This window comes from Cajanus cajan, chromosome 10 (genome assembly GCF_000230855.2).
Source record: "Cajanus cajan strain Asha chromosome 10, NIPB_CcT2T_4, whole genome shotgun sequence".
Taxonomy (NCBI): domain Eukaryota; kingdom Viridiplantae; phylum Streptophyta; class Magnoliopsida; order Fabales; family Fabaceae; genus Cajanus; species Cajanus cajan.
The window spans coordinates 18,104,198-18,121,216 of NC_138526.1; the positions used below are offsets into that span (position 1 = coordinate 18,104,198).

General features: G+C 41.9%; 1 protein-coding gene across 1 annotated transcript; it reads left to right on the forward strand.

Annotated features, from left to right (window-relative positions):
- Nucleotides 1–227: 227 nt before the first annotated feature.
- Nucleotides 228–4,494, forward strand: LOC109806844 (putative disease resistance RPP13-like protein 1). The gene is made up of 3 exons (XM_020369372.3): nucleotides 228–491; nucleotides 575–671; nucleotides 768–4,494. Exon 3 carries the CDS (start codon nucleotides 813–815, stop codon nucleotides 4,293–4,295), a length of 3,483 nt encoding a protein of 1,160 aa, XP_020224961.2. The 5' UTR covers nucleotides 228–491; nucleotides 575–671; nucleotides 768–812; the 3' UTR covers nucleotides 4,296–4,494.
- The last annotated feature ends 12,525 nt before the right edge of the window (nucleotides 4,495–17,019 follow it).

Genomic DNA, 17,019 nt, shown 5'->3' on the forward strand with positions numbered 1-17,019 from the left:
GAGATTTTCAAAACAGAAGTCCAAACTATCTTTGGACAAGATCTGAATTTTTCAAGTTCAACAATATAGAATAAATTATTGAACGAAATAAATATAAGTAAATTTACGCTTAAAATAAATAAATTCCTTCTTATATATATATATAGTTTACACTCATTAAAAATTAGAAGGTAGCATCTTTTTCATTCGGACAAAATTGCCATTTTTTTCTCGTTAATGAGTATTTATGTTATTTTAATTTTAAATTTAATTTTCAAGTATTTATATATTTATTCATATTTTTAGTTTTCTATCATGTAGTGTATCTCTTCGTTTTGTCCGCTATACCAAATCAACCGCAACAACTGCAACCTTCCCTTCGTCATTAGATAGAGCTTAGAATCGTCGTGATGCAAATGGAACGTGGATCTAATGACAATCACGGTCGTCGCTGGAATGCAATGGGTTTCAACACAACGGAAGATAAATTACCAATGGAGGATCTCACGACGGTAGGTTCTCAAGACTCATTTGATTTCACACTAGTTAATTTATTCCATAATATTCATATGCCATTTTTTTTTTGTATTACCAGATAGTGATACACTGAGCCTTTCGGTTTGGTTGGTGAGAAATTTGGCTCAAGTTAGGGCTGGACTTGCTGTGGATCATTTGCATTTTATGTAGTTAAGGTGAAGCTTCCTTGTTTGAATTTTTGGTATCAGTTTGTTTTTGTTTGAATTTCAAGTTTTTTTTATTGAATTTGTTCTCTTATGTGTTGCTTTTAGATTCATATAGAAGGGGTTTGAGGGGTGTTGATTGTAAAGTGATTCATGGCAGCAGAGGTAACTGGTGGGGCATTTCTCTCAGCCTCCCTTCAAGTGACTTTTGACAAGTTGGCTTCACGTGAGATCAAGGATTACTTCCAAGGAAGGAAACTCAAAGATGAGACGCTCAAAAAGCTAGATTTTGCGTTGAACTCTATCAACCAAGTGCTGGATGATGCAGAGGAAAGGCAGTACCAAAGCCCAAATGTGATGAAGTGGCTTGATGATCTTAAAGAGGCTTTATATGAGGCAGAGTTGCTGTTAGATGAAGTTGCTACCGAAGCATCGCGAAATCCTGCTACCAGCAAGGTGCTAGGCTTCTTCACGGCTTTTATTAATCCATTTGACAAAGAAATTGCGGCTAGGGTTAAAGAAGTATTAGAGAACATAAAATTGTTGGCAGAGAAAAAGGATACGCTAGGATTGAGGAAGGGAATTTGTGCTGGCAATGAAGTTGGAGCCGGTTGGAAACTCTCCAGCAGATTGCCAACTGCATCCTTGTTGGATGAATCTAGCATATGTGGTAGAGAGGGTGATAAAGAGCAAATAATCAAAATTTTAGTTTCAGACAATGTCACATGCAATCAAGTGCCAATTATTAGTATAGTGGGCATGGGAGGGATGGGTAAGACCACCCTTGCTCAGCTTGTGTATAATGACCAAAGGATACTGGACCAATTTGACCTTAAAGCTTGGGTCTATGTTTCACAAGATTTTGATGTTGTTGTTGTCACAAAAGCAATTCTTAAGGCACTTCAGTCCTTATCAGAGGAAGAAAGTGACTTGAATTTGCTTCAACTTGAACTGAAGCAGAGATTGATGGGGAAGAAATTTTTGCTTGTTTTAGATGATGTTTGGAACGAAAGCTACTCGAGTTGGGACGCACTACAAATCCCCTTCATTTTTGGATCTTCAGGAAGTCGGGTTCTTGTTACTACACGTACTAAGAATGTAGCAACAGTCATGAACTCCTGTGAATTACTTCATTTAAAGCCATTGGAGAATATGTATTGTTGGAAGCTGTTTGTGAATCTTGCATTTCCTGACAAGGATACCAACAAATATCCAAATCTTGAATCAGTTGGCAGTAAAATTGTTGAGAAGTGTGGAGGATTGCCTTTAGCTATAAAAACATTGGGAAATATCTTGCGAGCAAAATTCTCCCATCATGAATGGGTTAAGATATTGGAAAGTGATATGTGGCACTTATCAGAGGATGATAGCAAAATTAACCCTGCTTTGAGATTGAGTTACCACAATCTTCCTTCCTATCTGAAGCGCTGTTTTGCTTATTGCTCCATATTTCCCAAAGGTTATGAGTTTGATAGCGACCAGTTAATCAAGTTGTGGATGGCAGAAGGTTTGTTGAGTTGCTTCCAAATAAATAAGAATGAAGAAGAGTTAGGTAGTGATTTCTTTAATGATCTACTGGCAAGGTCATTTTTCCAACAATCAATATGCCGTGGTTCTCACTTCACTATGCATGATCTTCTTAATGATTTAGCAAAATCTGTGTCAGGAGATTTTTGTTTACAAATGGAGCGTAGTTTGGTGCAACATATACCTAGGAGAACGCGCCATATTTCATGCTCTCACAAATTTAGCCTTGACAAATTTTTGGATCATATTTGCAAGTGTAATAGATTGCGTTGTCTTGTGGCACTCACATGGGAATTTGGCAGGGGAGATTTGATGAACAGCAATGCACAACGTGTTTTGTTTTCTAGAATAAAATATTTGCGTGTGTTATCCTTCAACAATTGTCTTCTCATAGAGTTAGTTGATGAGATAAGCAATTTAAAGCTTTTGCGTTATCTAGACCTTTCGTACACCAAGATTAAAAGGTTGCCTGACTCCATTTGTATGCTGCATAATTTGCAGACACTAATACTAATAGGGTGCTATCATTTGACAGAGCTCCCCGTAGAATTTCACAAACTTGTCAATTTGCGCCATCTTGATGTGCGTATGAGTGGAATAAATAAAATGCCGAAGCACATAGGAAGGCTGAAAAATCTTAAGACCTTGACTTGTTTTTACATCAGCAAGCATAGTGGGCTTGATATTAAGGAGTTGGGAAATCTCAACCAACTCCAAGGAACACTCTCAATTTTTAAGTTAGAAAATGTCAGTGATCCTGCCGATGCTACGGTGGCTAATATGAATGATAAAAAGAATTTAGAAGAATTGGTGTTGAATTGGGGTGACAAATATGGTAGGTCCTATCAAAATGATGACTCGATAATTGAAAGACATGTCTTGGATGCTCTTCAACCGAATGGGAACTTGAGAAGGCTTACTGTTTTACATTATGATGGAACTAGCTTTCCAAGTTGGTTTGGAGGTTCTCATTTTCCCAATTTAATATCCATTTCGCTGACTGAAAGTAAATTTTGTTTTATGTTGCCACCATTTGGTCAGCTCCCCTTTTTGAAGGAGCTGTCCATATCATGCTTTTATGGGATAGAGATCATTGGTCCTGAGTTTTGTGGTGATGATTCCTCAAGTGTTCCATTCAGATCACTTGAAATTTTGAAATTCGAGGAAATGAGTGCATGGAAAGAATGGTTCAGTTTTGATGGTCATGTAGAAGGTTTGTCTAGTCTCAAAGAGCTTTCTATAATGCGCTGTCCATGGTTGAGAAAGGCTCTGCCTCAACACCTTCCTTCTTTGGAAAAATTGGTAATTTGTGAATGCCAACACTTAGAGGATTCAGTTCCCAAGGCTGCTAACATTCATGAGCTAGAGTTGCGTAGCTGTGAAAATATATTGCTGAAAGATTTACCATCCAGCTTGAGCAAGGCCACGATTCTTGGAACTCGTGTCATTGAGTCCTGCCTCGAGCAAATTCTGCTCAACAATTCCTTTCTTGAAGAGTTAGGAATACATGACTTTCAAGCTCCGAATCTAAACTGGTCCTCTTCGAATTTGCATATACAAGATTCTCTTGGAACTGTATCTATAACAAGCTGGTACTCCTCTTCGTTGCCATTTGCACTAGACATGTTTGCCAATCTTCGTTCTCTACATTTCTATGATTGTCCACAGCTTGAGTCGTTTCCTGAGGGGGGTTTGCCTTCAAACCTGCGCAAACTCGAAATTGAGGGTTGCCCCAAACTGGTTGCATCTAGGGAGGAGTGGGGATTGTTCGAACTTCATTCTTTGAAAGAGTTGAGGGTTAGTGATGACTTTGAAAACGTGGAGTCTTTTCCAGAGGAGGGGTTGCTGCCATCCAGTCTCAGTGATCTATACTTAATTGGATGTTCAAAGCTAACAACAACAAACTCTTCGGGTTTTCTCCACCTCAAATCTCTCAAATCCTTCTATATTCTAACATGCCCTCGTCTTGAGTGCTTGCCAGAAGAAGGCTTAACAAACACTCTTTCTGTTCTGTTCATTCTTAGTTGCCCTTTACTAGAGCAGCGGTACCAAAAGGATGGAGAGCATTGGCATAAAATTCACCATATCCCTTCTGTGATGATTAATTGACTGCTGAAACATGCAACACATTCATCCGTAAGTTTATATCCACTTTTATGTCAAACATATTTGTGTAGTTTCTTTTGGTGGAAATGAATTAGATATCCATCCCACCATAACCATGATCGGATTTCTTGTTTGTTCTAACTATTACACATGCATAATCAAAGTTCTTATATATCAGAGGAATCATTATGCGTTATCGCTATCGCCCTTTGTCTTCATATGTTGTAGTGAAATCCTAAAAACTCAACCTAGAGGAACCAAGTCTCACTATCTTTCAACTATCGTGGTTCATTTGGTAAAAAAAATAGAATCTATTAACTATTATAATATATTAAATATGAAGCGTTGGTTATGATGTTATGTATTTTAAAACAATTTTATGACATGGACAAAACTGCTTACATGTTACACCCTCTTTTTTTATAAGGTATCTTACATAGTGTTTGGTTGGAAGGAAATGGAGGGGGAGGGGAAAGATTTTAAAATATTTTTAATATAATATTCAAAATATCCATATTTATGTTATTCAATTTAAAATTATAAGATACAAAAGTAAATTAGTTTTTAAAATTCATCATTTTCCTTTGTGAATCAAACAAGAAAAGTGTTGTCTCTCATTCCTTCTCCTTCTCTCAAACAAGCAAAATTTTTATCTTGTATCCTCCCTTCCCTTCACTCCCCCATCTCCATTAAAATATTTCCTCCCCTCTCCTCTACTTTTAACCAAACGAACCCTTATAGTGTCAAAAACATTAAATTATTTTTTTGTTTGTCTCTATTAAAGATTGTGAGAATGTGTTTTTCTGTTTTACTTCTTAAACTCTCTAATTAACATTTATTATTTTTGTTGACATTGGTCATAAACGTTTATATGGGGTAATATTTTCATCTCTTGAAAATTTAATGATATAAGAAGGATAAAATTGATAAAGCATGATTTTACTTTATAAATTAAATAGGCTTAATTGCAGTTTTGATCCCTCAAGTATTGCAATTGTGCAATTTTGATTCCTAAAATTTTAATTGGGTAATTTTAGTCCCTAAAGAATTAAAGTTGTGCAATTTTAGTCCTTTAATTTTTAATTGAATAATTTTAGTTCCTCAAATATCATAATTGTGCGATTTTAATCTCTCCTATTAAAAATTTAATAATTTTAAAATTTTAATATATATATATATATATATATAATGTTTTAAAATTATACAATTATTTGCTTATTTAAGTTAACGCATATTGTAATTTTGGTTAATGTAGCAAATAATATATATTTATTATTACTAAATAAATAAAATTTATATATTATTAATATTTTAATATTGCAAATAAATTAATATCAATAATATTTTTAGTATATTTATAGATAAACTAATAATTTGATAAATATAACTTAGTATATATTAATATAATTTTACAAAAATATAAATATATTAGATAAGATATGTATATTTCTAATTAATATACTTATATTTTTGTAAAAGTATAGTAATATATAATAAGTTATATTTATCAAATTATTAGTTTATCTATAAATATATTAATAATATTATTGATATTAATTTATTAGTAATATTATAAAAATAATAATATATAAATTTTATTTATTTAATAATAATAAATATATATCATTTGATACATTAATGAAAATTATAATATATGTTAACTTGAATAGACAAATAATTGAATAATTTTAAAATATTGTGTATATATATATATATTAAAATTATTAAATTTTTAATGAGAGAGACTAAAATCGCACAATTATGATATTTGAGGGACTAAAATTGTTTAATTAAAAATTGAAGACTAAAATTGCACAATTACAATTCTTTAGGGACTAAAATTACCTAATTAAAATCTTAAGGATCAAAATTGCACAATTACAATACTTGAGAGATCAAAACTGCAATTAAGTCAATCCAATAAAATCAATTAACATAGCTATTTATAATGGTATATGCGTTTAGATTAAAAGTCTTATAAGAAGGACTCAAGGGAGTTTTTTAAGTCTTTTAGTATTTTTATATCTTAATTTTAATTTCTTTTACTAAGCATTAAATACACATTAATCACATATAATCACATTGTTAGTATAATCTATCTATTTAATTTTAATATATAAATTATGATCCACAAAACTATACATTTACACGTCTATATCATATTCTTCCCCATTCACGTCTGTTCTCACCAACCTTTGTCATATTGTAACTTTCATGCAATTAGTGTCGTTACAACTTATGCTCATAGAATCCGACACTAATTAAGAAACCAAATAAATCTTTATCTTTATCTTATATATATTTATAATGACGTAGTTTTGCATTACAATGTGTTTGGATAAAACATTTTAGTGAGGTAATTCATTTTTAAAATTAAAATACTTCACTTTAATTTATGTTGTTTAGATAAGTTATTTTAAAAAAAATTTAAATACTCTCATTTTATGAAGCATTTTAATTAACTAAAATTAATAGAATTTGAAATTCCACAAAAAAGAGAGGAATTTAAAATTTCTTAGTCACATTCTCGCACGCTTGTCATGTCTCTCTCATGTTCGTGGTTGGCTCTCTTGCTCTCGCACTTGCGATTGGGTCTTTCACTCTCACACTCATAACCAACTCTTACGGTTCTTTCCCTTTCTTGATTCACGTTCTCTCGCTTGTTCCCAATCTCGATCTCGATTTCTCGCTCGCTCATACTCGTCGTTCTTTTGTGATTCTCGTTTTGTCGCACACTTATGATCTTAATTTTCCTCTTACTCATGATCGTCTAACTTATAATCCTTGATGTCTCCCTCTACTTAGGTTCGTCTTTCTTCTCTTTCAGTTTTAGGGTTCTATTTTAATTCTTATTGAATTTTGTATTAATCTATGGTTTTATTTTCAATTCCATGTTTGATTTTATTAAATTCATACATTGATTCATTTGTTTCATGTGTATATAGGTCTAACCAATCCCTTTGTCTTAGGTAGAGTTTTTCAATTAGAAATTTCCCCTCTAATTTGTAAGTTTGTTTACTAATTAATTTCTATTAGTTGATTGTTTGATTTGATTTTGATTCATTTTTACTTGTTGTACTAATTTTATCATGTTGTTACTATCTATCGGTATATGCTTTAGTTGAAAAAAAATTTTCTAATACTTTTAATTTACTATTAAAGAACCACATATTGTGTAATGATCATTAGAAATCAATGGTAATTGTTGTAGTTGCATATAATACATGTACTATCCGTACTGCGAAGCCGAGCTCCGAGCTCGGCACCACAGCGCAAGCTGATCTCGGACGCGCACTGCGTGACATCAGCTTGGCATTTAAGTGAATCGTAACTAATTCCCGAGGATCTCGCCCCAGACGAAATCCGTTATCTAATCATATTACATCTTATCTCAGGCCCAAGGCCCAAGGCAACCCTAAATCACACCCAAGGTACGTGCATTACTTATACGATACTAATACTCACACAAACATTAACTTTAGCATCGGAGTCTCTTTTGCAGGTACCACCCCCATCTTGGAGCACCAGCGTACTAGTGAAGGAGGCTCACCGATCTTACCTGGCGGATCAGCTCTACAGCAGATTTCCGGTAAGAACATTTGGCGCCCACCGTGGGGCCGATCAAGACAGCTCTCATCGGCCACGCTTATGGTTTGCACCAGAAGCCATAGCAGACACGCAACAGACGACGCAGATCATACAACTACCATGGATAGTGAAGCGACATTAAGGAGGCTGATCGATCAGGTCGAACAGATGCGGCAGCAACACGCCGCCAATCTATAAAACATGCGTTCCCAGCACGACACTGATCTAGCGGCAATGCGTACCGCTAATGAAGCCGACCTGGCAGCGCTGCGCGCCGAGAACGAGCGTATTCGTGCTCAACTCCCTCGACACCACTCTGATCATCCTCCTCATGTGAGAAACCACCACGAGGAAGAAGAACATTCTGTCTCTCAACCTCAGACTGCGACCAAGGCACCAACTCAACGACCTACCACGCATCGGTCTCATGCACCGACGCACAAGTCGGCCCATGAAGTCAGCAAGGCCCCTACTCATGTCCCAGGGGATCAGACAACCTTCCGCCGCCACCCTTTTGTGGATGGCATCATGGAGACACCACTCCCTCATGGGTGGAAGCCTCTCCACCTCGATCGCTATGATGGCACGACGGACCCAGATGAGCACATTGACCTGTACACGACGCAGGTAAACCTCTACACTAACAATGACGCTATCTTGTGTAGGGTTTTTCCAACCTCGCTCAAGGGGGCCGCACTCAACTGGTGTACCCAACTGCCTGCCGAGTCCATTGACAGTTTTGGCACCCTAGTCAGAAGGTTCACAACGCAGTATGCGACGAGCTGACCTCACCATGTCACTTCAGCTGCCCTGGCCAGTCTCAGGCAAAACGATGACGAACCACTCCGGGCGTTCATGGAGCAATTTTCCGCCACCTCGGTTAAGATCAGAAATCTGAACCTCGAGGTCGCCCTGCATGCCATGCTTATGGCACTCAAGCCCGGACCATTCGTCGACAGCCTATGTCGTGAGTCCCCTCGCGACATAGACGAACTTCGTGCTCGCGCGGCGGGCTACATCCAGATGGAGGAACACTCCGCTTTTCGTGACCAGGTTCGCAAAAAAGGACCAGCGAAGCCGGAACAAGGGCACAAGGATAAAATCAAAGTCAACAACGACAGCCAGTTCAAGAAGTCGACTAGGGCAAACAGAGTGGGGAGATATGACTTCTACACTCCCCTGAACGCACCTCGAGTCCACATCCTGGAGGAAGCCAGCAATAGCAACCTACTCGCCCTTCCACCACCAGGTCACACTCCCAACAACGCCGACAAGTCCAAGCACTGTCGGTACCACAGGAACCACGGTTACACCACGGAGGAGTGTCGCACGCTCCGGGACCGTATCGAAGAGCTCATCCAGGCAGGTCACCTCGACCAGTACGTCTAGCGACAGCAGGGTCACCGAGGCGGCTATGGTGGTCGGGGACGGGGCAGAGGCCGTGGTTCGGGAGCTCGCACGGACCAACCCTCTGGCTCCCAACAAAATGCCGGTGGCGTAATGCAAGCTGAGATAAGCCAGGAGACAGGGACAACCCCATTACGGGGAGTGATTAACACAATCGCAGGTGGTTTCGCTGGGGGAGGCGCCAGCAGCTCGGCCCGGAAGAGACACCTACGGAATATCAATTGCATCCACTCTACCACCTCGACCTCGCACCAGAGCTCACCGCCGATCTCTTTCTCTGACGAGGACTACGCTGGTGTCAGTCCTAACCAAGATGATCCCATGGTTATCGTCGTGGAAGTCGCCAACTGGGAGGTACAGAAGACACTCATTGAACAAGGGAGTTCGGCCGACGTCCTGTACTGGCCGACGTTCCTCAGGTTAGACATCCCCCATTGTCTCATCCAACCTCACACGGAGCCCCTAGTCGGTTTTGCAGGAGAGCGAGTTCACACTCGGGGGTACGTAGACCTACTGACGACCTTCAGAGTACCTCCGGACACAAGACGAGTCATGGTTCAGTACCTCCTCGTAAAAGCCAACACTTCCTACAACATAATCATCGGGAGGCCAACCTTGAATCAACTCGAAGCAGTAGTGTCCGCCCCACACCTCACCATGAAATTCCCAGGGAATGACGGTAAAATCATCTTCGTCAAAGCAAATCAGAAGACAGCTCGGCAGTGCTACGCTAAGAGTCTGAAGATCTCCTCGTCCAGCAAGCAAAGCAAGGGGGATCCCCCCACCGTAGCTCACATCACCCGCAGGGAGGCCACTGATCTTGGCCCAAGGACCAATCCCCACAGTCTTCCCTAAATTCCATTTCAGCTAATTTTGTATGAACGAGTTGTGCACTCTTTTCCCACCTCAGTCTTTGACTGAGAGGGTTTTTAACGAGGCACACAGACATATTCAATAAAATGACTCATTTTACTCAATCCATATTCTTATTTTATGTTTTTATAGAGGACGAGATCGAACCAACCTCTTTCACTCTCACCAAGGTCGAGTTCGAACCTTAATAAAAACGTTTTACTTCAATTTAAGGTCGAATACGAACCTTAGGCACGCTTATCCGAGGTCGACCCCGAACCTCGTTAAAATTTGAGGTCGAGTACGAACCTTAATACTCTTATCCGAGGTCGACCCCGAACCTCGTTAAAATTTGAGGTCGAATATGAACCTCAACACTCTCATCCAAGGTCGAGTTCGAACCTTAATAAAATCATTTTACTCCAATTTAAGGTCGAATACGAACCTTAGGCACGCTTATCCGAGGTCGACCCCGAACTTCGTTAAAGTTCAACCGACTCTAGTTTAAGACCGAGTTCGACCTTCACGAAAATTACCCAACAAAAGCTCGAAGGCAAGTACGAACCTCGGCACTACCAAATCAAGGTCAAGTTCGAACCTTTACAAAAGTCACCAAAAACCCGAAATCAAGTACGAACAGCAAACGTCGAACACGCGTCCCACATCAAAAATAGCAAAAAACAAATCCAAGAGCGGAAAGGCTAAAAGAAAGCGAAAACTCAAAAAAGACAAAGAAAAATATATATATACAAGCAATATCCCAAGTTCCATACTTGAATTCCAACAGAAAAATAAAGCAAAAAAACATTAATTGGCCTACGTAGAGGCGTTTTCACTGGAGCTACCCTCGAGGTCGTCCTCCTTTACCAACTTCCCAAAGCGGACTACCTTCTCCACATGCATGGCAGAAAAGTCAAACCCCGGGGCGAGAAGCCTTGCCTGACGAGCCGCCTTGAGGAAACCGCGCTTATGCTCAACCATGATAGCTCGTTCGGTTTCCCCCAGCCTCTTCTCCAGCACCGCCCTCTCCGCCTCCTGCCTTGCCAGCTCTGTTTTCAAAGCGGCAACCTCCTCCTCTTTGCCGTCGATCACGACCTCGTCACAGAGGCGCTTCTCGGTCACCGTCGCTAGCTCACTCTTCAGAGAGGTCACTTCATCCTCCAAAGAGAGAACCCGGCCACGGGAAGACGTCACCTCATCTTCGAGGAAGCGCACCCAACTTCGGGACGAGGAGGCCAACCCCTGCAGCTCGCCCACCTAAGAAGCATAGTTCTCGTTCGAGCGCAGGGCAATCTCCAGGGACTTCTGCACCCTCGCAAGATCCCCCCTCGCGGCTCGCATTTCGACACTTAGGCCCTTGTTCTCCTCTTTCAGGACCTCATTCTCCCCCTTTAGGACCTTGTTCTCATCCCTCAAGGGTTGAACTCGGCCCCTCAGTCTGGCTAAGTCCCCCTGCTGTTTGGACCATTGAGGCTTCCAGTGGCCCACAATGGCCATAACCCTCTATAGAAGGACTTGGGCAACATAAAAAATATCCACGGGCCCGACCTCATCTATCATCCCCTGGTCCTCGGAGCTCAGCGAGCCTTGAGGGAAGAACTTCTCGGCAGTCACCCCCGCGCTCCACAAGGAGTCCATGTCAACCGAGGCGCTCACATGGTCCAATCGCACCTTTGAAAGGCCCTTCCCAAAGCGGTGGCTATGTATCGGCTCCGGGAAGCCCCCTGCGACGAACCAGACGGCGGCGCCGAAGCTGTAGGGCCGGACACGGGGACCACAAGACTCGACCCTTTACCACAAGCTTGACAGAGGCGGAAGCCGACACCCCTTGCTCGACAACTGGAAAGTCCATGATAGGAACCTCCGACCTCGCTTGCAAAAACCAGCGCCATGTCAAAAAAGAAAAAGGACAACATACAGGAAATCACGAAAATCAGGGAACACCACTTACCTCAGCAGCATGGGAAGCCTGCTCGGTGGCTGGAGCCGCCACCTCGACAGCCTGGGCAGTCTTCCCAGCAGCCTGGGTCGCTGCCTCGGCAGCATCTTCTGCCTGCAGAAGACGGCCCTAGGTCAGAACACAGAAAAGCACAATAAAAGACATCAAAAAGCCGAAGAGACAAGGTACTCACCACCTCAGCAGATTGAACAACCTGCGCGGCAGTCCGAGCCATCTCCTCAGAGGCCACCTGAGGAGCCCCCTTGGGCGGTGGACTCTCAGTAAGGTCCACCGCACCAGCGTCGAAAGCCTTGGAGGTCACCTCCTTGGCGTCCGGAGGGGCAGAGGTCCCCCCGACCTCCTTCGCTCCCCTCTTTCTTTTTGGGTTAACTTTCAGGGGGGAAGCATCTTCCTCTCGAGGCTCGGGGACCTCGAGCTCGGTAACATTGTAGCGATGCTTTAGCTCACGCCACAAGTTCTTCCCCATGATACCTACAGACAGGAAATAAAACACATCAGCAAAGGGAATTTACGCAAACTCCAACAAACCACCAAAAAACAAAATACTCACTCTCCAAGCCCCTCTCCCTGTACGCCGAGTTCGCAAGCGACAAAACGAGCTTGCAATCCAACGGACGAGGAAGCGCGGCGAGATTCTCGATGGAGGCCGCCTCCGAAGCCGTCAGCTTCACTTGGCCTACCCAATGAAACCTAGACGGTCGGGGGCACCAATAGAAGGGAAATTTCGGCAGCCCGCCGAAGTAGAACGCCCCATCTTCCAAGGGGTCGACATTCACAAAAGCGACCTAGAAAAACTCTTGTTTGAAATTTTTGTACGACTGGGAGTAGAGAGTAAACAAACCCCTATCCCTACTCCCACTCAGAGATAGTATGCCGTATGGCGGAACGCCTAACTTCAACTGGTAAAAATGAAGGAAGACGGGAAGAGACACCTCTATCCCTAAAACTGTACACAAGACTTGAAAAGCCCTCAAAAACACCAACTATTGGGGTGCAACTGGCAAGGAGCCGAGTTGACAAAGTTTAAAAAATCACACTCAAACTGAGTGAAGGGAAGACAGACACCTAAATCCTTGAAAAAATAGTTGTACATATAGAAATAGGGAGGGTCGGTAGACCTCCCCATGTACACGCCCTCACCAGCCAGGCAGGGTTCAAGCCGGATCATCCGGGAAATGGAAGGGTCACAAACCCTATAAGATCTCGGGATCCCATTAACCTCAAGAAAGGACCGAAAAAAGCTCTGGACCCCCTCCATCTCACCCTTGACCCAGTCGTAGCCAGGAATGCCTAGCTCCAGGTCCTTGGGCGGAGGCGGGTCCTTCCTCTCGACAACGGCTTTCCCGGTAGCCGCCGCCTTGCCACGCGCCTTGCCCCTGGCAGGCGCAGAAGAACTGGCACAACTTCCACCAGCCATTAAAGAAAAAGAAGATTTGGGAAGAAGAAAAAGAAGATCTGGAGAAAAGAAAAAAGAAAACTGTAGAAAAGAAGTACCTGGTACTCTTCCTCACAAAAAAACCCTAATAATGGCGGGGTTACCGGAAACGGCGGCAGAAACTGTGAAAACAGCGACGGAGACTGGACGGAAGCGAAAGTGCACAAAGCAGCTTGCGCAAGAAGCCAAGGGAGGAAGAAAATGAAAAGAGTAAATTGAAAGGTGAAGAGGCGCGAGTGAGAGAAAATAGGTTTTCTCCCAAATTCAAAACGGCCACGCCACGTGTCAACATAGGGGCACGCCTGACAACACATTAATTGCAAGACCATCATCATTACATAACCGTCATTTCCCTTAACGCGCCACTTGCACGTTTCCGGGAAATGAACAGTTGCGACACATGGCACCTTAGCAAGCAAACGTACGCGAAAGGTCACTTCCCCCCAGCGAGCTCGGTCTTAACTCCTCGACCTACAGTCTTCGGAGCTCTGGGGGCTAGTGTATTATCCGTATTGCGAAGCCGAGCTCCGAGCTCGGCACCACAGCGCAAGCCGATCTCGGACGCGCACTGCGTGACATCAGCTCGACATTTATGTGAATCGTAGCTGATTCCCGAGGATCTCACCCCTGACGAGATCCGTTATCTAATCATATTACATCTTATCTCAGGCCCAAGACCCAAGGCAACCCTAAATCACACCAAGGTACCTGCATTACTTATACGAGACTAATACTCACATAAACACTAACTTTAGCATCAGAGTCTCTTATGCAGGTATCACCCCCATCTTGGAGCACCAGCGTACCAGTGAAGGAGGCTCACCGATCTTACCTGGCGGATCAGCTCTATAGTAGATTTCCGGTAAGAACAATACATATGATAAACTTTGATTATAAGGCTTTTATTTATCATCAAAATGTATAACTTAGGTGAAATAGAATAGATTTAGTTTTTGTATATATTTTTTTCTTTTTTATTTTTTGAATCTATAAGTTAACTTAATTTCTTCTCTTTTTTTTGTCATTTTTATATAGTGTTTGCCTATTGGGTTTTGATACTATGCTTTTTCCAAAAATGCAAATCCTATTAAGTTATAATTTGAATTACTGCCATTTTAGTTGTGGGAGGTAAACAATTTTGCAACTCCAACTATGAAGGAAGGAAACTAATATCATATTTGGAGTAAAGGATAAAAAAGAGTGTCCTTACCTCTTGTTTAGGAAGTTTTTTTACCCTCTTTGTACGGTTTGTGTATTGTTTGGTAACATACATATTCTCTTATAAAACATCGCATACGTCTAAACCCAGCCAAATGTACCTTTGGTGTGGCTGGAGGGAAGTTTTTGGGGTTCATGCTTTCTAAAAGGGGAATACAGGCCAACCCAGACAAGTGTCAGGCCATCATCGACATGCGGAGTCCTCGGAACATAAAGGAAGTCCAACGACTGGCAGGGAGGATAGCCTCGTTGGCCCGATTCCTACTTCGTATGGCCGACAAGTCTCGTCCAATTATGACATTATTAAAGAAGGCTAGTAAATTTCAATGGACCAACGAATGCGAGTCAACATTCAAATAATTCAAAACAACACTCGCCACTCCTCCTCTTTTGGCCAAGCCCGATCCTCATTTAGATCTTATCATTTACATAGTAGTCTCGGACGAAGCAATTAGTGTCGTCTTGGTACAAGAACAAGAACAAATACCAATATACTTCGTCAGTCAAGTCCTCCAAGAAGCCGAAACACGATACCAACTTCTTAAGCGGATAGTTCTAGCTTTAGTGCAGACAGCCCGAAGACTCCGTCATTATTTCCAAAGCCACAAGATCGTCGTCATAACAGACAACCCAATAGCCAAAGTGTTATGAAAGCCCAAATTAGCAGGTTGGATGGTGGCATGGTCAGTAGAGTTATCCCAGTTTAACATTCGCTTCGAAGCACGGGGACCCATCAAGGCTCAGAGCATAGCCAATTTTCTGAACGAATTCTACCCTGACAACACCCCAAAAGTAGTGGCCTGGACGTTACATGTGGATGGATCATCCAATCAACAGGGTAGTGGAGCAGGCATCATACTAGAAGGGCCAGGACAAATGTTGGTATAATAGTCGATACGTTTCGGCTTCAAAACCTCAAATAACCAAGCCGAGTATGATGCGTTGTTGGCCGGTTTGCGATTGGCACAAGAACTAGGGGTACAAAGAGTTAATTACTAGAGTGATTCCCAGATTGTGACCGAACAGGTCAATGGCACATTTCAAATCAAGGAGCCCACGTTACTCCGGTACTTTCATGCATTTCAAAAGGTTAAGTCTAACTTTGAAGAGGTCTAAGTACATCACACACCAAGAGAACTCAATGCGAGGGCTGACCGATTAGCCAAGCTAGCAAGCAGTAAAAGGGCAAACCAATTGCACAATATGATACACCAGGAGATATCAAATCCAAGCATCGCCGAACAAGAATGTCTACATACACAAGAAGGAAATGTTAACTGGATGACAGAAATCATCACATACCTTTCAGCTAGTGATCTACCAGCAAACCCGCTCCAGGCAAGGAAGGTACGAACTAAGGAAGCACGATATACCTTGATAGCAGGTGACTTGTATAAAAGAGGTGTTGCCGCCCCGCTGCTAAAATGCCTAACACCAGAGCAAGCACAATATGTAATCAGAGAAATCCATGAAGGCATGTGGAACCCACTCGGGAGCCCGAACCATGGCATCCAAGATCTTACGGGCTATATACTACTGGCCCACCATCACCTCCGATTGTGCTGGGCTCATACAAAAATGTCAATCATGTCAACAACACAGTCCACTAATACGACAGCCTGTAGAAGAATTACATTTCATCACAGTACCATGGCCCTTTTCCGTTTGGGGCATGGACATCTTGGGGCCATTTCCAAAGGCAAAAGGACAAGTCAAGTTCATGCTCGTGGCAATTGATCATTTCACTAAATGGATCGAGGCTGAACCATTGGCCACCATCATAGCAGCCAATGCCCAGAAGTTTGTCTGGAAAAACATTATCACTCGCTTTGGAATCCCGTATGCCTTAATCACCGATAACGGTTTTCAGTTCATAGATCGACGGTTCAACCAATTTTTGGAAGGCACATCAAAGACAAATTAACATTTATGGAACACCCTCAAACCAAAAGACAAGTAGAGGCGACAAATAAAGTCATCTTAAGGGAAATAAAAAAGTGCCTCAAACAAGCCAAAGGAGCCTGGACAGACCAGCTACCGAAATACTTTAGGCCTACCGTTGCACCCCGTAGAGTACTACCCGAGAAACCCCTTTCTGGCTCATATACGGAACTGATGCCATGATCCCTATTGAGGTAGGAGAACCCTCGCTGAGGCAGCGCCAATATAATGAAAAAATAACGTTGAAGAACTCAGCGTAGAGTTGGACCTGATTGATGAAGCTAGAGACCAAGCACTCATCAACATGGAAGCATGTAGAAAAAGAT